This window comes from Leptonychotes weddellii, chromosome 15 (genome assembly GCF_054177405.1).
Source record: "Leptonychotes weddellii isolate Sample4059 chromosome 15, ASM5417740v2, whole genome shotgun sequence".
NCBI lineage: Eukaryota > Metazoa > Chordata > Mammalia > Carnivora > Phocidae > Leptonychotes > Leptonychotes weddellii.
In genome coordinates, this window is record NC_138383.1 from 31,580,621 (window position 1) to 31,602,333 (window position 21,713).

General features: G+C 40.2%; 1 protein-coding gene across 8 annotated transcripts in view; it reads left to right on the forward strand.

Annotated features, from left to right (window-relative positions):
• Positions 1–21,713, forward strand: part of TADA2A (transcriptional adaptor 2A) — a 50,732-nt gene that overhangs the window by 12,544 nt on the left and 16,475 nt on the right. For 7 of the 8 annotated variants that reach the window (XM_081805328.1, XM_081805335.1, XM_081805332.1 and 4 more), the window contains 4 exons: positions 8,108–8,199; positions 10,111–10,268; positions 11,523–11,611; positions 13,102–13,174. In XM_081805328.1, coding sequence (XP_081661454.1) covers positions 8,108–8,199; positions 10,111–10,268; positions 11,523–11,611; positions 13,102–13,174 — 412 coding nt within the window. The remainder of the gene's footprint in view (positions 1–8,107; positions 8,200–10,110; positions 10,269–11,522; positions 11,612–13,101; positions 13,175–21,713) is intronic. The other variant, XM_081805331.1, reaches the window with a different exon arrangement.

Sequence of the window (21,713 nt, forward strand, 5' to 3'; positions counted from 1 at the left end):
GGTTAGATTTATTCCTAGGTATCTTATGGTTTTGGGTGCAATTGTAAATGGGATCGACTCCTTAATTTCTCTTTCTTCTGTCTTGTTGTTGGTGTATAGGAATGCCACTGACTTCTGTGCATTGATTTTATATCCTGCTACTTTACTGAATTCCTGTATGAGTTCTAGCAGTTTTGGGGTGGAGTCTTTTGGGTTTTCCCCCCCTTCTTCTTCTTTAAAGGAGATTTTATTGGAGCTCCTGGGTGGCTCAGTCGTCTAAGTGTCTGCCTTCGCAGATCATGATCCCAGGGTCCTGGGATCCAGCCCCATATTGGGGCTCTCTTCTCAGCGGGGAGTCTGCTTCTCCCTCTCCCTCTGCCTACTTGTGCTTTCTCTCTTTGTGTCAAATAAATAAATAATCTTTAAAAAAATAAACTAAAGGAAATTTTATTTAAGTAATCTCTACACCCAACATGGGGCTCAAACTCATGACCCTGAGATCAAGAGTCACATGTTCTTCTGACTAAGCCAGTCAAATGCCCCCCTCTTACCTCCCTCTTCTACTTTTAAAGGCTTGTGTGATTACGTTAGACCCACCCAAATTATCTACGCTGCTCTCCCTATTTTAAGGTCAGCTGATTAGTGCCTTAATCCCATCAGCAGAGTCCCCTCACAGCAATATCTAGTTACTGTTTGATTGAATAATCAGGGGACAGGAGTCTTGGGGGCAGAGGGGGTGCATCTTTGGAATTCTGCCTACCACAGTGCCATAATGTATCTACCTCAGTCTCTTTAAAAAGTTTAGAAAGGGGGAGCCTGGGTGGCTCAGTCGTTGAGCGTCTGCCTTCAGCTCAGGTCATGATCCCAGGGTCCTGGGATCGAGCTCCGCATCGGGCTCCCTGCTCGCTGGGAAGCCTGCTTCTCCCTCTCCCGCTCCCCCTTCTTGTGTTACCTCTCTCGCTATCTCTCTGTTGAAAAATAAATAAAAAAAACTTTAAAAAAAAAAAGTTTAGAAGGGTGAATTAGCATTTCTGAGTCTGATTGTTTGTGGGGTCCTGTTTAAGATGAGTTTCTGGGCCTATAATGCTGAGAGTCAGATCCTGGTCCATAATTAAAGAAAATGCTCCTTACTAAGAGTTCTTGGCAGCCAACTGACTAGCCTTCCCCAACTTCTGTCTAAACACCTTCAGTCTTAAAGTTTCTCCACTAGTTATAAGATTTGGAATAAGATATTTTTATATTAGACTTTATTTTTTTTAAAGATTTTATTTATTTATTTGACAGAGACACAGCGAGAGAGGGAACACAAGCAGGGGGAGTGGGAGAGGGAGAAGCAGGCTTCCCACCGAGCAGGGAGCCCGATGTGGGGCTTGATCCCAGGACCCTGGGATCATGACCTGAGCTGAAGGCAGACGCTTAACGACTGAGCCACCCACGTGCCCCTAGACTTTATTTTATAGAGCAATTATAGGTTTGCAGCGAAATTGAATAGCAAGTACAGAGATTTCCCATATATCTTCTGCCCGAACACATGCATAGTCTCTCCCATTAACAACATCCCCCATGAAAGTGGTACATTTATACTATAACTGATGAACCTACATTGACACCTCATTATCATCCAGAGTTCACATTTACATCAGAATTGATTCTTGGTGTTACACATTCTGTAGGTTTATACAAATATATAATGTCATGTATCCACCATTATAGTATCTTACAGAGTAGTTTCATGGCCCTAAAAATCCTCTGTGCCTTGCCTGTTCATCCATCTCCCCTCCTGCCCCCGACCCCCAACCTCTGGCAACCACTGATCTTTTTACAGTCTCCATAGTTTTGCTTTTCCCAGAATGTCATATAATTGGAGTCATGCAGTATGTAATCTTTTCAGATTTGCTGCTTTCACTTGGTAATATTTATTTAAGTTTTCTCCATGTCTTTTCATGGCTTTTGATTGGTCATTTCTTTTAGCAGTAAATAATATTCCATTGTTTGGACATACCACAGTTTATCCATCCACCTACTGAAAGACATCTTGCTTGCTTCCAAGTTATAAACATCCATGTGCAGGTGTTTCTGTGGACATAAGTTTTCAGCTCCTTTGGGTAAATACTAAGGAGTGCAATTGCTGATCACGTGATAAGGTTGTTTAGTTCTGTAAGAAACTGCCAAACTTGTCTTCCAAAGTGGCTATACCATTTTGCATTCCCACCAGCACTGACATCAGTGTTCTGCATCTTGGCCATTCTGATAGGCGTATAGTGGCATCTCTTGTTTTAATTGACATTTCTCTGATAAGATATGATATGAAACGTCTTTTCATATGAATAACTTTTTTTTCTCTTGTCAACTGCAAAATGAATGAAGGGTTGGGGAAATGTGGTCAAAGTATCCATGACTTTGAGTTCATTTCACCAACATAGCAGATCTTCAGAAAACTGGTTTATTCTTCCCAAATTCACACAAACATGCCTGGAACCAGAACACAAATTTTTTCCTTTGAATTGTTTCCACAGTTCCTTATGGGATAATTCAATATAGGCTGGGTAGATTGATGGTTATCCACTGTAGGAAAACTGAGCTGTGTACTATCTGTTCTGGGCACCATGCCTTCCGCATAATGCTGAAGGCACTAAGTTTCACTCCAAGGCCAATTAAGTCTTCTGATTACATCATCCTTTTCTCACATATTCAACACCCATACAAACACATTTCGGAATTTTGTCCTTTACTTTGGAGAGTTTTTGGGGGTTACTAATACTCTTTTTTCCTGCCAATCTTATCTATTCCCCAGATAAGGAAAAGAAGAATCTTTCCTTCTGTAGGAATGATGACCAAATTTTGGCTTTCTAGACATGAAGCCACTAGAAACTTGATTTTTTTTTTTTTTTTGCATATGAAGCCACAGAAAACTTTAAATGGGTTTTCGTACTTTTGTCATCTCACAGCGCTATATTTTTGGAAGTTACTCATGCTGTGGTGGGTGGTGCATTAATCAGGATTTCTGAGCTCTATGCCTATTTTTGTCTTATAATTCTTAGAACCTTGAACAAGTCAAGGCACCTCTTTCTGCCACACCCAGTGATTTTAAAACTTTAGTGCTTAAGAATTACCTGGGAGCTTCTTAAAATTGTAGATTCCTAGGCCCTACTCTTAAAGATTCTGGTTAGGGACGCCTGGGTGGCTCAGTCGTTAAGCGTCTGCCTTCGGCTCAGGTCATGATCCCAGGGTCCTGGGATCGAGCCCCACATCGGGCTCCCTGCTCTGCAGGAGGCCTGCTTCTCCCTCTCCCATTCCTCCTGCTTGTGTTCCCTCTCTCGCTGTGTCTCTCTCTGTCAAACAAATAAATAAAATCTTAAAAAAAAAAAAAAAAAGGTTCTGGTTAGTAAGGCTGAGATTGGGTCCAGGAATTGAATAACACTGATTCAACTTTAAGAAAAACTCCCTTATGCCCATTTATTTTTTGGTGTAGAAAGTCTTTCTTGTTTATCTCACAGTAAAGTTGGTGAGGACTAATTAATTTCCTAAAGTAGTTTTAGAAATAACATAAGCTCTTCAACTATGAGTTTTCATATTTATATGTATTTGTGCTATTTGCCAGATTATTATGAATATAGACAGACAATATATGACATAGACTTCTCTTTTGGATCTCATGGTACCTCATGTGCTGGGCCTATTCATAGTATGTACTCAGGTAAAAATGTGTTGCATATTAGCAGTGTAATTTCATAAATCACAGATTTTTTTTTTTTTTGGTCATCAACAAAAGGTATAACAATTTTTTTTTAAAGATTTTATTTATTTATTTGACAGAGACACAGTGAGAGAGGGAACACAAGCAGGGGGAGTGGGAGAGGGAGAAGCAGGCTCCCCGCAGAGCAGGGGCCCGATGCGGGGCTTGATCCCAGGACCCTGGGATCATGACCTGAGCCGAAAGCAGACACTTAATGACTGAGCCACCCAGGTGCCCCGGTATAACAATCTAAATGCCTGTGTAATCTGGAGACCTCTCCTGTCACCTTTTTAAAATAACTTATAGAAAATTTCGAAAAAACAAAATTTTATTTTTACCCTAAAATAGAATGGTGTTTTCGTTATTTGTTGCTGCCTGATAGCTACTTCAAAACATTGTGGCTTAAAATACCAACTATTTTATTGTCTCCCATAGTTCTACAGGTCAGGAATTCAGATTGGGCACGGTGAGGGTGGCTTTCATGCCCACATGATGTGCGGAGGTTAGAAGTCCACAGGGCTTTTTTCACACCTCTGGCACCTCAGAATGGCTTGAATTGGTTGGGAGACACCTGGAACATTTTTTTTTTAATGGTTTTATTTATTTGAGAGAGAAAGCCTACAAGCTGGAGGCAGAGGGAAAGAGTATCTGAAGCAGACTCCGCGCTGAGCGCAGAGCCCAATGCGGGGCTTGATCTCACAACCCTGAGATCATGACCTGAGCCGAAACCAAGAGTTGGCCACTTAACTCACTGAGCCATCCAGGTGCCCCCAGCAGGAACATTTTAACTGTCTGGTTCTTCTCCAGGGAGCCTTAGCCGCCCCCCCGGCACGGCCTCTCCACATGGTCTTTCCAGCAAGGAGGCTAGGTTTCTTACATGGTGGTGGTTCAGGGCTCCCAAAACCACAAAAACGGAAGCTGCCAGGCCTTAAGCAAGTCACAGGTCCAGCCCATATTAAACGGGACAGGACTGCACAGGATGTGAATTCTAGAAGTTAATGTGGGCTACCATTGTAACCCAACTATCACGTATAGTGTAATGAAGTCCCATATACTTGTTACTAGCTCTTAAAATTATCAACTCCTAGCTTATCTTGTTTCATCTAAACCCCCACTTCTCCAGATTATTTTGAAGCAAATCCCCCAGACGTCTTATTTCATCTATAAATGTTTTACTAGATCTCTCTAAAATTTAATTCAAGTCACTCTTCTTTATTCCCCAGTCATGTCATAAAAGCTTTTTAAAAATATCTCTGCTCCCTTCTCTACCCCTGAAAATAATTCCTGTTCTGATTTTTATCACCATAGATCAGTTTTGCATATTCTAGAACTGCATATAAATGGATTCATACTGCATGTACTCTTGTTTCTGGTTTCTTTCAGCATGTTTTTGAGATGTATTCATGTTATGTATAGTAGTTCATTCCTTTTTGTTATTGAGTAATATTCTGTGGTATGAATATGACATTATTCATTCTGTTGATGGACACCTGGGCTTTGCCTAGTTTTATGCTATTATGAATCAAGCTGTTATGAACTTTTCCTGTATAAGGCTTTCTGTGGACACACGTTTTTTGTCCTTGGATAAATACTTAGGAGTGGAATTGCGAGGCCATAGAATAAGTGATTATTCATATTTAACTTTTAAGAAACTGTCAAGTGTCCTAAGTGGCTGTAGTATTTTACACCTATGCCAGCAATGAATGAGAGTTCCAATTGTTCCACGTGCTTGCAAACTTTTGATATTGTTGGTTTCTTCATTTTAGCTGTGCTAGTGGGTTTCATGAGTGTAGTGGTATCATAATTTTTTTTTTACTTTTACAGTTTGTTTTAATTGGGATACAAATAAGGTCCATACGTTCCAGTTGGTTGCTTCTTACATGTATTCTGTTCTGTGGGTGTTCCACTCTCCCTGTCCCCCTTCCCTCACTCTTTCTCTTGTTTCTTATAGTTTATTTGATTTTTAAAAAACATGAGTTCTCTGTCTTACATATATTAGTAGAGTGTGAATTTTGCTGTTAACATGTTCTTCGGTCTTCTGTGTTTTCTATAAATTGGTAGTGACATATAGCAGCTGTACCAGATTCATTTATGATCATTGTGTAGATCTGTTCATCAGGGATTGCAAAATAGTTATCTTTTAACCTTAGCACTAGCACTCTTTTTTTTTAAGAGAAAGTACATGCATGATAAGGGAGCAGGGAGGGGAGAGGGGCAGAGGGAGATGGAGAGGGAGAGAGAGAATCTTAAGCAGGCTCCATGCTCAGCGCAGAGCCCGACATGGGGCTCGATCCCACAACTCTGAGATCATGAGTCAAATCCAGAGTCAGACGCTTAAGCGACTGAGCCACCCAAGTGCCCCCCAGAACTCATTTTGATTTATGAGTTAAAATAATTCTAGAGCACCTGGGTGGCTCAGTCGTTAAGTTTCTGCCTTCAATTCGGGTCATGATCACAGGGTCCTGGGATCGGGCCCTGCATCGGGCTCCCTGCTCTGCGGGAAGCCTGCTTCTCCCCCTCCCACTCCTCCTGCTTGTGTTTCCTTTTTCACTATATCTCTGTCAAATAAATAAATAAAATCTTTAAAAAAATAAATATAATTCTATAAAAAGAAATGTCTTATCTCTGTGGTCACCCTGAGGTAAAGTTTATACAGGAAAGGCAGGATAAAATACCTGATTATTTCCCTTTATTTACTAATCTTGAAAATATGAGTTGGTTCCCTGGCATCCTCTAAATATTTAGAAGATTTTTATGTATTTCAGTCCTTTGCAGTTATTATCCTTGTTAATGCTCAAAATGCTCCATCTTTGGTTAGTGGGAGCCTCTACAAGTTGGCCTCTGAATCCTTTTGACATGACCCTCACTGGCTTTGAGAACCTCTTTGGTTTCCATTATGACAAAATGTTCTAGTCTCATCTGGTACATTTTTTTACTCGAACCTAGATTCAGGTCTTTCTTCAAAGAGCCCTGTTTCCTTAGTGGGAAATAGTTATTTAGTGACTGCATACTGAGCATTAGAAGTGTTCATTGCTACTGGGTTGGTTGTCATTTCTAGACTTTTTCACTGAACAGTGTTAGGAAATTATTCTTTTGAGACAAAGTACATTGTAAGTTCATACTAAAACTTTCAATTCAAATATAAGACTATAAGGTTTTTATATAAGCATAGATCTTATATCTATATCTTTCTAAACCCCAAGCCAGAAATCCCACTGCCCAATGACACCACCGCAGTTTCTTACTTGCTTTACCCCATAACACATCTGCACATAATAACCTCAGAATAACTATACCAGCACTCCTGAAAACAGTGTTAAGTTTTTTTTTTTTTTGGCAGTTTGTTTTTCTTTTTTTTTTTTTAAAGATTTTTATTTATTTGACAGAGAGAGAGAGACAGCGAGAGAGGGAATACAAACAGGGGGAATGAGAGAGGGAGAAGCAGGCTTCCCGCTGAGCAGGGAGCCCCATGCGAGGCTCGATCCCAGGACCCTGGGATCATGACCTGAGCCAAAGGCAGATGCTTAATGACTGAGCCACCCAGGTGCCCCAGCAATTCGTTTTTCTTCTGAGATGTATTCTACTAGAGATTTATAATCAAATCACTGTGTTTTAAAGTCATGTGGGATATTTTCTTTCTGTGATTATGCCTTAAAATTAATTCATAGGTTTATTTGTTACATTTTGCTTTTGACTCTTAGGATTTTAAATTTAGTAGTTAATGTAGAATATTTATATTTCAAAGTTAGATGTACCAAACAAGGAATATTCAGAGAGGTTTAGCTTCTGTCCCTCCCTTCCCCATAAGTAACCATTTTTTAAAATACATCGTTTATTCTTCTGTTTAAAAAAACATAAATATACACATATTTGTATTGCCTTCTTTCTTAGCTAAGTGGGAACATACTATAATATTTATCTCTACCTTTGTGCTAAATTTAAAAAATACTTTGGAGTGCCTGGGTGGCTCAGTGAATTAAGAGTCCAACTCTTCATTTCGGCTCGGGTCATGATCTCAGGATCATGGGATCAAGCCCCGTGTTGGGCTCCACACTTGGCGTGGAGTCTGCTTGAGATTCTCTCTCTCCCTCTCCCTCTGCCATTCCCTCTGCTTGCTCACTCTTTCTCTCTCTAACTAATTAAATAAAATCTTCCAAAATATATATGTCTACATGAGTTACATGGCACTTCTGAGTGATAATGTTTGTTGGAGACTCTTGTAGTTAATGGTGGAAATAGAGGTGGGAGAGATGGACAACTAATAAGAATATACTTTAGGTACCTCTCAAAACCATGAGAATGACAGTCATTTAAGTATGAATTAGCATTACATTTCAGGTTGCTGGGTTCCATTTCTACATCTGTTCTTAGGCAAAATTTTTTCCCCCTTAGACCTCAGATTTTCCTGTTCTTGACCCCAGCTGGACTGCTCAAGAAGAAATGGCCCTTTTAGAAGCTGTGATGGACTGTGGCTTTGGAAATTGGTAAGAGCTTGGTGTTAAGGGTTGTCCTGCCCTAGTGGGCTCAGAGAGGAAGGTGCTGTTGAAGGGTAAAGGGAGGAGCCTCAGAAAGAGGAGTTTGGGGCTATGTGTTACTTTTCTCTTGACCCATGACTTAGAGATATGTCCTCTTCCATTCTGCATATTATTTTCAGTGGCTGAATTGCCTCACAGAGATACGGTATGTTTAGTTGTCCATGACTGGGCAGCTCTAAAAGGCCACTTTGGATATATCAAGACGGGGAAGGTTGGTTATTTCTTTCTGAATACTGGGGAAGTTTAGACTTATTAGTTATTGCTCCCTTCTGATTTTAGGAATTTTTCTTGACTGTAGATACCCTTATTATTTAAGTGAGTCAGACTTTAGGTAGATGGCCATAGCTTACTTAAGGCTCGAGTTTGGGAGACCTGTTACTCGCATTCCCTGTTTTTAGCTTGCAGATAAGTCAAAGCTTGGCAGAACTGAACAGCATTCATTGCTGTTGCCCTAGGAGGCAGTGCCACCTAATAATGATGTTACCACTTTCACATTTACCTTTTGGGAATACTTTCACACTGATGATTTCCTTTTGCAAAATAGATAGTAGGCACATTATTAAATTATATTTCGTTCATGAAGAATCTGAAGCTTAGGGAGTTAAGATCATTTCTCATGATCACATAGCTTATTAGTGAAGGACTCCTAACTAGATCCTCCCTGTCCTGACTTACTAGTGTAAGTAATCTATCCCAATAGCCATAGAAAATACTGTGCTACCTCCATTGCGTCCGGGGCCCTGCAGAAGGAAACTTGAGTTCAGTTCACATTTTGCTTGTATTTATTCAGCATTTCGTAAGCATCATAAAATATTGTGTACTATGGGGAATACCAAAGAAAACAGAAAAAAGTGATCACTTGTGAGGAGCTTGCTAATCATCTTGGGCCTAGTTTTTCATTTTTTTGCTTGCCTTTCTGATGTTCCAAAATGGACTAATCCTCCCTGTTCCCCTTCCCTCTTGGTAAAGACTGCACAAAAAAAGACTATTGTTTCTCTGTCAACTGTGAGTAAGACACTAAACTTGGTGGTGAGGGTGGTAGGGATAAAAATTATGACATGTATCCTGCCCTCAAGAAGCTTATAATCCAGTAGGGAAATCAAAATGTATGTAGGGATGAGTGGAGTACACATGATACCTTAGCAGATGGACAGGTTAAGTACTGTAGAGGAGAGAGGTCGAGAGGGAACTTGGAGAGCTTCCATCTCTACTCCTCCACCATCTGGGCTTAGGAGTCAGGTCTGAAGTACAGATTCTGGCTTTGTGCACTTACATGTTTTATTTTCTCAAGCAAGTTTCTTAATCTCTTTGGGCCTCTTTTTCATCTGTGAAACTGAGCTAGTAAGTACTCAACACTACATGGATAATACTAGGGCTAACTTCAGTTATGTTGTGAATGTTTCTAGCTTAGTGCTTAGCCTATCATGGGCACTCTAGTAAAGAAATGTTTGTTGATGTGAAGTGTTCTGTAAACTATAAAACATGATGCAAATATGAAACTGTACTTATGTACATTTTGAGTGTTCTGAAGTGGTTTATTATAGCAATTCTTTTCCTGAGGCCTAGCTCACACAGAAATTTACAGATTTTCTAGTGATCTTCCTTGCTTTTGGTGGAAAGGAAAGCGCTTTTTGGATCTTATTTCTATCTCTTGGAATAGAATCTGATTTGGCACATCAGATTACACCAGTATTAGGCTTATGTTTCTCTCATCGTTCAGCTGATATCTCCATGATATTGGTTTGGAGGTGTCAAATTCCAGACATTTATTGAGCTGGGACTTAAACTATGGAAAGAACAAACCATGCTTTGACCACTCTGTATAAATGGTCAGAGCTTTCTCTTCTCACGATCCTCTAGGCAGGATGTAGCCAATCAGATGTGCACCAAGACCAAGGAAGAGTGTGAGAAGCACTATATGAAGCATTTCATCAATAACCCTCTGTTTGCATCTACCCTGCTGAACCTGAAGCACGCGGAGGAGGCGAAAACTGCTGACACAGCCATACCATTTCAGTGTAAGTGCCTCCCGTGTCGCCAAGAGGTGCTGAGCTCACCCTCCGGCCCTGTTGCTGTAGCAGATGAACAGTGGTTTGGGCAGCTGAAGAGCTTATGGAAGATGGGAGGAGTTGGCCTGGCAGTTGCTGAGAGTCAGGGCTGTAATGGGGAAAAGAGGGGTTGAAGTCCTGCACCGGAAATCCCGGTGCCCAGAAACAGTGTATAGTCCCACCCACTCTGAGGCTTGTGAACATACCCGCCAGCTTTAATGCTTCTGCGGATGAGATGTCCAAATTGAACCAACCTTCGCTGCTTTGGAGGGTTTACGATTCTAGATGTTTTTAGTTACTTACGAGGGTCCAGTATTTGATTCATTTTAATTAATCATCCCAGTGTTGAGTCCAAGAAGCAGCTTGTTATTTTAGTTCACTTAGTTATGGTAGTAATAGCGAGCTTTTTTTTTTTTTTTATCTCATGTGGCTAAGGGACTCATGGGTCTTCTAACAAAACAAAACCATGATGAGTTATAAATGGACATCTTTGCTGAATGACTCCCAGAAGCACAAATAATGAGATATGAATGTCTTCTTCACCACCACCCCTCCCCGCCCCTTTCCTCAGACTCTGTAGAAACAGTTTCATAGCCGACTAACTCAAAGCCTGATGATACCTATTTGGAAAACACTTTGGGTGGTAGCATTTTATTTTCAAATCCATTAGATCATTTGTTCCTCATAGCAACCCAGTGAGATAGGGAGAGCAAGTGCTTTTGCTTTATACGTGAGGAAACAAATTCAGAAAGGTTAAATAATTTGTGCTTCATGGGACTAGAGGATATTAGAGCTGGGACTCAATTCCAGCTAACTTCCAAATCCTGTGGGATTTTTTTGCTCAGTTGGGTGAGATTTGTAAATTGATATTGGTCCTAAGGGGTAAGGAAACTGAAGCAGACAGGGCAAATACTTATGTTCTGTAATATTAAAGAGAAGATCCTTGGTTTTCTATTACGTTAAGAAAGCACAAATCGAAGGAATCTCCCCATTTTATTTAGAGAATTTCCTAAGTCTTAGTTTCCTTTTTAAGAATTCAGTCTGTTTCCGTAATATTTTATCTTTCTCACTTTTCCCTTTATAAAAATGTTTTGAATTTTATTTATTCTCTCAGACACTTTTTTTTCCAAACAAAAATATTTCAGAGTGTAAATGAGGACTATTTCTCTGTTACTTTTTCATGCCAATATTTTATTAACTAACTAAGAACCTAAATTCTTCCAGCTACAGATGACCCTCCCCGACCTACTTTTGACTCCTTGCTTTCTCGGGACATGGCAGGATACATGCCAGCTCGAGCAGATTTCATCGAGGTAGGAGAAACTTGTTTTTGTTTCACATGAGGCTTATATCTCTTACTTATAGGTTCCATACCACTAAAAACAGATTTTCGAGGCTCTGTAATTTATAGGGCCTTAGGCAGCCACATTTTTTCATTTGAGTGTCTTTTCTCATTCATGACATTTTCACATATGAAATGTAGTTTTACACACCAAGAACCTATTTCTTAAGTTGCAAAGATGTTGGCTCTCATTTAATAGATATGGGGTTTCTGTGGTCTGGTTCTCATTCCACCCTTCGGGCATTTCAAAGTTGTACAATATCAGGGGTTGGCAAACTTTCCTTTAAGGACCAGACAGTAGATATTTTTTGTAGACCATAAAGTCTCTGTCACAACTAAACTGCCATTACTGTGCAAAAGCAACATAAATAATGTGTAAAAACAAACAAACATGCCTGTGCTCCAATAAAACTTTATTTACAAAATAAGCAGTGGGATGAAATTTGTCCATAGACTGTAGTTTGCTGATCCCTGTTGTGTATTCACAAATACATAAAGCATGATGAATGTGTATAAAAACTGTATATTCCCTTGAAGCGGGGGAAATCGGAGGGTTAGACGAACCATGAGAGACGATGGACTCTGAAAAACAAACTGAGGGTTCTAGAGGGGAGGGGGGTGGGAGGATGGGTTAGCCTGGTGGTGGGTATTGAGGAGGGAGCACTTCTCCCTTCTGCATGGAGCACTGGGTGTTATGCACAAACAATGAATCATGGAACACTTCATCTAAAACTAATGATGTAATGTATGGGGATTAACATAAGAATAAAAAAAAATTCCTAAACAAAAACAAAAACAAAAAACTGTATATTCCTTGTTCATCCATGGAGTTAAAAACCATGTGAAAGTAATTACAAGTCTCTTGATTTATCACCTGATCCACAATGACAACGCCCCTGGAGATAATTTGAAAGTTTAGCAAAATACAATAATTTTGCCAGCCACATACAGGTCATCATTTTGTTCATGGCAGCTGATACTTTGGAGCTACCCTGTAGACACTGCTCCTACAAATTGTACTCATTGAGTCGAATATGAACAAATCTACCCATTCAACTATATAAGCAATATCAAATAAATAGAGCCTCAAAAGGTAGTAAAAAGGTAAATGAATTAATGTAGACAATGTTCTTATCTAAATACTTGATGGTCTATTCAGAGTTAGATTTCTCAGTTTAGATTTTATGAACAGATTACTTTTAATTTTTAGAACACTAGGTTTGGCTTTATTCCTGGACTCGTAACTTTCTCATATTTTTGCTGTCTCTACTGCCTGAAAGCCTCTCAAGCTTTTTCCTGTGACTTCTTCTTTGTTATAGTAGTTTCCTGACCATGTACTACTCCATTCAGTACTTTTTAACAAGTGTTTGTTTCTTTTCTGTTTGCTTCTAAAGCATGGCTACTGTGAAGGCATTACTCAAAGCTGATGGGTTTGGGGTGGGAATTTTTTTCCCCAAACAGGAGTTTGACAATTACGCAGAATGGGACTTGAGAGACATCGATTTTGTTGAAGATGACTCGGACATTTTACATGGTAACATTTTATTTCAGCACATGTTTTTATCAATTGTAAAGTGTGTGGTGACACTGTGTTGGGTGCTAGGAATGAATAAAAGGATGAATAAAACATGTTCCCTGCCTTTATGGGACTCAAAACTTGGTGGGGTAAGTTGCTGCATTTACCTGTTGTTGTGTTTTGACCACATGAGAAAGATCATTTGTGATGAGGGTGAGAATGGATCATGTAATGGTGGTTGGTATCCCGGTATTGGACTGTGTGATCTTTCTTTTGACTGAGATAAGCCCACAGTGAGGTAGTTGGTTGAATGGCTCTCACTGCCTCCTTAGAAGGAAGGGAGTCAGTGTGAACACCTTGGGAACTTCAGTAGCAACTGATGATGCTAGATGTTCACCATAATTTGTTACCCCAAATTTCTCTTAGCAGGGAAGAAGAATGGAAGTTCTTCAAGGGTTTTTAGACCAAGTTTGGGAATTTCTTGTTTCTCAGTACTGTTGAATTTTCAGCACTTCTGAATTCTCACCTAAGATGAGCCCTCTAAGAATTTATGTCCATTCTTGTGTTATAACATAAGTAGTTAATGTCAGCAGGGCTCTTAAAAGTGGGGGGTTAAGACTTCCATTGAATCTCTTTTTTCCCCCTCTTTCCATTTACATTGAACTACCTATTTAAAATAATCCCCAGTCTTCTTTCATTTTAGTCTAGAATTGAATGTGATACAATAGGTGAGCAATGACTCCTTGGATTCTCCCGCATTTCCCAAACAGCGTCTTCATTGTTTCTCTTAAATCTATATCCCAGGCAGGAAAGGCAAGGAGAATCCTTGTAGAATTGCAAATCAAGTTTGCATATTACATTAACTGATACTCTGTCACTGAAAAGGGCACTTGATTCTGCTCTCCATACAAGAGCTATTTAGGCATTCGTTACACCAGATCTGGGACAGAGAAAGAGTCCTCTTAAAAATTTTACCTTCAGGATTTACTGTCGACATATTTCTTGAGCTGTTTTCTTCGCAAAATTTCATTCCGCCCTTTTTCTCCCACACGACTTTAAGGAAAGTGGAGGTGACGCAGATGGCACTAAAAGAGGAAAGCTTGAAAGCAAACTACTCGAGCATTCACTAGATAGACTGTATTTGTTCAGTCTTCCACTTCAGTCTCTTCCTTTCCAGCCCAGTAACTCGCGTGCTGCTCTTTCCCCCCTCTGGGGGTGTTCCCCAACTGCAGTGTGCAGATTGCTGCTCAGTATTTGTCAGTCACACCAGCTTTAATTAAAATGCTATTGTTTCCTGACTTGCATCTTTCTTATTCAGAATGCAAAAAAAAAAAGTAGCTCCATAAATATCACCCTTTTAGATACTGTTCAAAAATAACCAACTTTTGAAAGTCAGGATTTTCCACGTCAGTAATGGCTCAACTATGTCAGAGACTTGCCAGATCACTTCTTCCCAAGGTCTTCATTCTTTAGCCTCAACATTATCAAGAAAACTGTGGTAATGGTGGGTATTTAATTTCACTCTTCATTCTTTGTAGAAGCAAGATTTGCAATTTCTTCTGGTACACTGTGGTCCTTTCTGTAACTAAGTAGGGGCACCAGGAAAAAAATCAGAAAGAAGCTATTGATTAGCAGTTTTTGTTTCAGTTAGCATTTCAAACCTAGAACATACTTTAGTTTGTGTTCTTCCTGCAATTTCTACAGCCTTGTAAGTCCCTTGATTCTAGTTAATTTGAGCTAGAATCAAAGCATCAGTTACTGACTGTTACAATAAGCAGCTTTAACAGAATGCAAATAATCAGCCCTGCCTCACTTTTCCGTCCCTGTCTTAGTGGCAAACTATAAGATGTTCAGATGGGTGCCTTTTAAAAGATGTTGACATTTGAAAGAGGTTTAGCCATGCTTGAGATCAAAGGGATGACTTGCTGGTGCCACAAAAGGAGGCTTTGTTTATGGTCTAGAGTTCTTATTTAGCTCCTCTGGCTGCATGACCCACTGTCCAGTGTGGTATGTATGGCCCCCGAGCCCCTGAGCCGAGCACTTTCTCGCAGAATACCCAGTGAAGGGGAGGGACTGGGAGCCCACTCCCAGTGGCAAGAGGTTTTCTTGCCAGAGACAGGAAGGAATGAGAAGGAGCTTTCTGAGCACACCTAGAACAGAGAGAGGGGCACATATTTTGTGCAAATTAGGACACTGATTCTACTTCAGGCCTACTTCTCAGTCATTGTGTGATCTTGGGCAAGTCTTTGCAATCTTGCTTGCTGGTTTTTTTTTTTCTGTGTATGTCCACTGCCAGTAAAGGAGGGGTAACACTGATTAGTCAGAGTGTGAATGTCTCCAATGAAGATAATATGTAATTGAGATTGGTGTTATTACCATTCCATTACAACATTATACTCTTAATATTACTGAGCGTTAATAACATTCCTTTTATGTTCCCTCACTTATATAACTACGGCAAGGAAACAAACTGGCTGGGTTTTATATTCCATCCCAGGGCTGAAGCCACCAAGCTCTTTTCCTCACCCAAAATTTTTGCAATGATTCAGGGAATTTGTCTGATATGATGGGTTTGAATGGTCCATTATAGAGGCCTGGGATACAGTGGAGGGATAATTGATTGCATTCCAGCCATACCAGAGGCTTTCAGAATGGGCCTGGAAAGGATACTGCAAGTGCAGCAGTGTCTGAGGAAGAAAATAAGGAAGTTCTGGGATCCCTAAATGACACCACCATGTATTTATTGAAATAAGCAGAAATTATTGGCTCAGAAAGAGTGACGCAGAAGACTCATAACTTGGCATTCTCCTGTGTCCTGGTATGTTTGGGATCTCAGTGTAGATGCATAGTGGTGTTCCTTTTTCCTGTGGGCCATCTCTCCCCAGTGTGCTTCCATTTGGGAAAACCGCTCCTCGATTTGTGGAATCCCCTTTCCCAGAGTTTCACAGGTTCTAAAACCCTGAGTGCAGCATCTTCTAATCATTGCTGTCCTATAACCTAGGCAAGCAACAGGTGTTGTGCGCTCCTTCATATGTGTTGGGTTGGTGTTTTCAACACTTCATAGGGTTGCCCATTAGGACAGATTACTCTTCCTCTATTTGGAAAACGAATTTCAGCACAATTTCTTGGCCAGGCATGGATACTCCCCCACCTTTTTTTTTTTTTTTTCCTTTTTTCTCTTCTTTGGCTCATATTGTCAGCCTTTAGATAATTGAATGGTTAGTAGATTAGAGGTCCAGCCTTGTCACTGTGTATATTTAGCTACCTATTGGCAGTACCCTTCCCTTTAAAGGCATATAAAGCATGTAAAGTTTTATGCTTAGGACATTTTAGACATAAATGCTGTTAGTAATAATAGCTTATACATACAGCCTTTACTGTTTGCTAGGTACCATTCTATGCCCTTCACACGTGACCTCATTTAATCCTCACAAAACTCTATGAGCTTGGCATTATTGTCATCATCATCCACATCTCTGTTTTATAGATGAGGAAACTGAAGAATGGAAATATCAAGTAACTTGCCTAAGGTCATATAACCTGCTAGTGACAGAGCCATCTCCAGAATCTATGTTGTTAATACTGTACAATATTTATCATCTTTACAACCTTGCATTTTTATTGCTGGGTTTTTTTGTGTGTGTTTGTGAAATGTCACATTTGTTATCTTCTATAGCTTAACCACATTGCTGAGAAGTAGGGGTAGATATTTTCCCACTTTACATTCAAGAAAGTGCACAAAGGACTTAAGTAACTATGGCTTCCTACTTGCTGACTTTAACCATTAGGTCCCATCATCTTCTTTCCTTCCCAGAATTAATTGTGTACATCTTGACCAAAAGCTTTTGGGGGAAATGACTTTTAAAAAGCTTTGCTTCTGGGGAATACCTGAGTCACAGGTTTGTGCTTGTGTGGTTGCAATAGGGATTTTGATTGGCTTCCCTGCAGTTAAGGTCTCTGAGTTGGCTTTCTTGCCAAGCAAGCAGTAAGTGCCTTCTGTCAGGAAAACAGAGACATGTTGCCAGCTATTTTGAACAATGTTAGAAATACACTGCAGTGGGAAGGAACTGCCTCTGACTTATGCCCACTTCTTGAAATATTTTAAGGCCAGCCGTTTAGAAACTTTATTATCAGTCCCCAGTGTAATCACAGGGAGACAATTCTTCCCCCAAAGCTGAGATTTCAGGAGTGAATAGGTTATGGGTGGTTTTGGTTGGTTTGTTTATAATCTCTGGTTCTTTGTTTGCCTGCTTTCCTGGAACTTCCAGTCACTTTAAGTAGAATGTGAACCTGTGATTCCCATTCTTTCAGTGTCTGCCTTCTCATTTCTGTTCTGCCTGCTGTGCTGTGGTCCTCCCTGGGTTATTCATGCAGTTAAGACTTTATAATCAGTTGCTGCTATCTGAGTGCAAAGAAAAGAGTCGGCTTCCAAATACGCATTTTCCTCTGGGAGAATTCCAGTTCTCCCATTTGTTTCTGTGTGTGCCTTTCCTTCCCTTTGTTCTCCAGAGCCAGTTGCACAGTCCAAACTATTGAAGTGATCAAGCAGTGAAACCAGTTGTCAGTATCGATAGATTTTTTTTTTGTAGTCTCTTCAGTTTTTTTTTTTCTGTGTTAATTAAGTCATTCCCACACAAATCTCAGGAAACAACCTGATAAGTTAATATCTTAGAAAGATTACAGAAGTATGGGCGCCTGGGTGGCTCAGTTGGTTAAGCGACTGCCTTCGGCTCAGGTCATGATCCTGGAGTCCCAGGATCGAGTCCCGCATCGGGCTCCCTGCTCGGCGGGGAGTCTGCTTCTCCCTCTGACCCTCCCCCCTCTCCTGCTCTCTCTCTCAAATAAATAAATAAAATCTTTAAAAAAAAAGATTACAGAAATATGTTTTCAGAATTAGCAATAATTTCCACTAGATCTGCAAGTCGTTTTTTTTCCTATTGAATTCATCTTGTTTGGGTAGGTAAATAAGATAAGACCCAGAAAGAGCTTGGAATGTGATAAGTACTCAGCTGTGTGTTAGCTGTTTCCGTAGCTTTTTTTTTCCTCCTTTTTTTGCTTCTCCTGCCTTGAACTGTTGACTGCCTAATTCTGTTTCTCATATGAAAAAGAGTTAGAGTCCACTGTAAAATTTGTGTTTGGTTAGAGACACATCCTCTCCTCCCTATTCGTACCTGCCTGTTCCACCACACAGGGATATCAAGTGCATCTCCACCAGCACAGCAGTCTAGAGCTTATCAAACTACAGCAGGGTGTTAGAAAGCAGTGGGGTATTTCATGGTACCTGGGCTTTTATATGGAACAACCCTCTACATCAAGAAAGAGCTCACTTATAGAAAGAGTTCTACCTAAAAAAAAAAGTTTGAAAACCATTGCCTTAAATCTTGAATCTGATATTATTGAATTATTTTTATCTGTGGATGGTTGTGAGGAAAAATAAAGCAGTGTTGTTTAACTTTTTGAACTTACTGGATCGTCTGGGTGGCTCAGCCAGTTAAGCGGCTGCCTTTGGCTCAGGTCATGATCTCCAGGGTCCTGGGATCGAGCCCCACATCGGGCTCCTTGCTCAGCAGGGAGCCTGCTTCTCCCTCTCCTGCTCCCCCTGCTTATGCGTGCACTCTCTCTCTCTCTTTATTAAAGATTTATTAAAAATTTATTTTTATTTATTTGACAGCAATAGTGAGAGAGCAGGGGGGCGGGGAGAGGGAGAAGCAGACTCCCCACTGAGCAGGGAGCCCAAAGCTTAATCCCAGGATCCTGGGATCATGACATGAGCTGAAGGCAGACACTTAACTGACTGAGCCACCCAGGCACCCCTGAATAAAATCTTTAAATAAATAAAATTTTGAACTTATTAGAAATGAACAAAGAAAATCTGTAGTAACTAATACTTTTTTCTTTATACTTAAACTTTAAAAAGTAATGCATCCACTTACCTCTTCAGATCATCCAGTTAGAATTTGTTATTTTTATCTCAGACTCAAGGCAGAATGGCCTAGATAAAGTATTCCTGGTCATTTCCCAGTGATTGAAGTTACATGCATATATAGTGCATCTGTTCATAGCCCCACATGTTAGATTTTGGTATTTCTTCCTTTTAATCTGAGACTGTCCTGAGAGCAGGTAGCAGTGAGATGCACAGTAATGAGTCAGCATGGAGTATCCAGAATTTATTATCTTGTCAGGAATACCATATTGACACTGCCTCAGAATTGTACATTACTCAACTTTTGTTGTTTTATATACTGAAAGAAATTTGTGATTGTAACGAGCCATTGTGTACTGTTCTCTTACTTGATTGGTTGCATTTTTTTTCCTGCCTTAAAATCTAGTTTCAGGAAGCAAAAGTATGGGTTTCAAATTATTCCACGGAGGTACCCTCAGAGACTACTACAGGAAAAGGTAGCTGAGGTAGAATAGGGAGAAGAGGTTCAGCTAAAGCTGATCTAACTTGTCCGTTTCAAATAAGAACGTGTTTGAAAACAACGTTTAAAAGTTATTCTAGGAGAACATGCAAATCTGTGTTGACTCATTGCCCCCATGGGTTAAACTTGAATTTGTATCTCACATCCTTCTGATGAGCAATGAGATTATATTGCCTTTTTTGTTTATCAGTATTACAGAGGCTCTAGGCTCTATTTTGGTTCAATGAAGCTCACTAACCTGGAAGACGTGATTGTCATACACAGTAAATTCTTTGCTGCACGGCTGGTGTGTTAAATTTTATTAGCTACCATCTGAATAGCATATTTTAGTTTTTCAAAGGACACGTGTCAGGTCATTATGTTGTGTTCTAGAGCCTCTTTCTTCTGTGACTACATTCAGTAATTAAAACAAAACCCATCAAACTCTCAACTTACACAAAGCCTAAGGGGATAACAAGTTACTAAGATAGTTCCAGAATCTACTGAAATCATTAAATTTTAAGATTCCTTCAGAATCCAGGTGCCTGGGTGGCTCAGTCATTAAGGGTCTGCCTTCGGCTCAGGTCATGATCCCAGGGTCCTAGGATCGAGCCCCACATCGGGCATCAGGCTCCCCACTTGGCTGGGAGTCTGCTTCTCCCTCTCCCTCTGCCCCTCCTCCCCCCACTTGTGCTCTCTCTCCCTCTCTCTCTTTCTCTCAAATAAATAAATAAAATCTTTAAAAAAAAAGTTCCTTCAGAATCCATGGATTATAGTTAAGAATGGTTTGTGTAGCACAGTGCCAAGTCAAGTAGTCTTCATAGTTTCTTCTAGAGCTGTTAACGGTTGGTCTTTATTTCTTAACTTCAGAGGGTCTTCAGATTATAAAAAGCCTGTGGGAGTTGTTTACTTCTGAGTTTGTTTTTTTTTTAAACACTCATTTCATTTTTAGTTAAGCCAGATTTCTCTACTCTCACAGAGAAAGTAAACATGTTGGGCAATTTCAGTGTCTCTGCTACTCCAAGGCTCTAGAATCAAACTGGGTTTGGATCCCTGCTCTGTACTTAGCAGCTCTGTGAGCGAGGGCAGATTGTTTTGCCTGCATGGTGTATAGGGCATATGAAGGAATGGTAGGAAACGAAACTGGGAAGATAGGGAGATTCAGGGCAATAAGGAGTTTTGTATAATATTGTGAGGGTTTGAACTCCTGTAAGTGGATGGGAAGCCACTGGAAAAATTGTCAGCAGGGGAAATACACCATCAGATAATGCTTAAAAACATTACCCTCGTACCATTTGAAGGGTTGAATTAGAATAAGATAGGACTGGAGTTACTAAAAAGTACATGCAGTGATCTAGGTGAGACAAGATACCCGAGCTAAGGAATAGGGTTAGGGACAAAGAGGAAGAGATGAATTCGAGACAGACTGAAGCCTTCGGTATAGGTAAGACTCACTGACTGGATATGGAGGGAGGGGAGGGAGAGTCAGGCTGATTTCTGTCTTGGACAACAGTTTTGGGAAAGAGGTAAAGTACAAATTTGTAACTGAGGACTATGTTAGTAGAGATATCCAGATAGGGTCTGGAGCTTAAAATAAATATCTGAGTTTGAGATTATATATTTTGATGTACTTGGAACCATAGGAGTGGATGAGTTTATAGGAATAAGGTGAGGGGTGAAAAGAAAGATGAGAACAGAACCCTGAGGAACTCTGAAGCTGGAAAAATTGGCCAGGGAAAGAAAGAGAACCAGAACTATTGTATTGATGAAACCTTTTGCCATCTGCTGACTGTTTTCTCCTGATTCCCTGTGTCTTTAACATGAGGCTAAAGCCAGGAAAGGATTGGGACATGCGCAACAAAGCAGAACATAGCTTTGGGGTTGTTAGGCCAGTTAGTGGAACTTTTCACTACTGCATGCAAAACTATCCCCTAAATAGTTGTTGCTCCACAACTGAAAAGTGCTACTCTGGGAAAATGTCTCTGCTGCACCTTATTCACATCAGTCTTTTTTGATATTGTCTCCTGAACTTACTCCTGTGAGGTTATAACCCCAGTCAATATTCATTTTTATGACTACTCTAATAGATGCGATTTCTAGCCCGTGTATGACCAAAGTTCAGACTCCCGTTATATGAAACCTAGTAATATGCATAA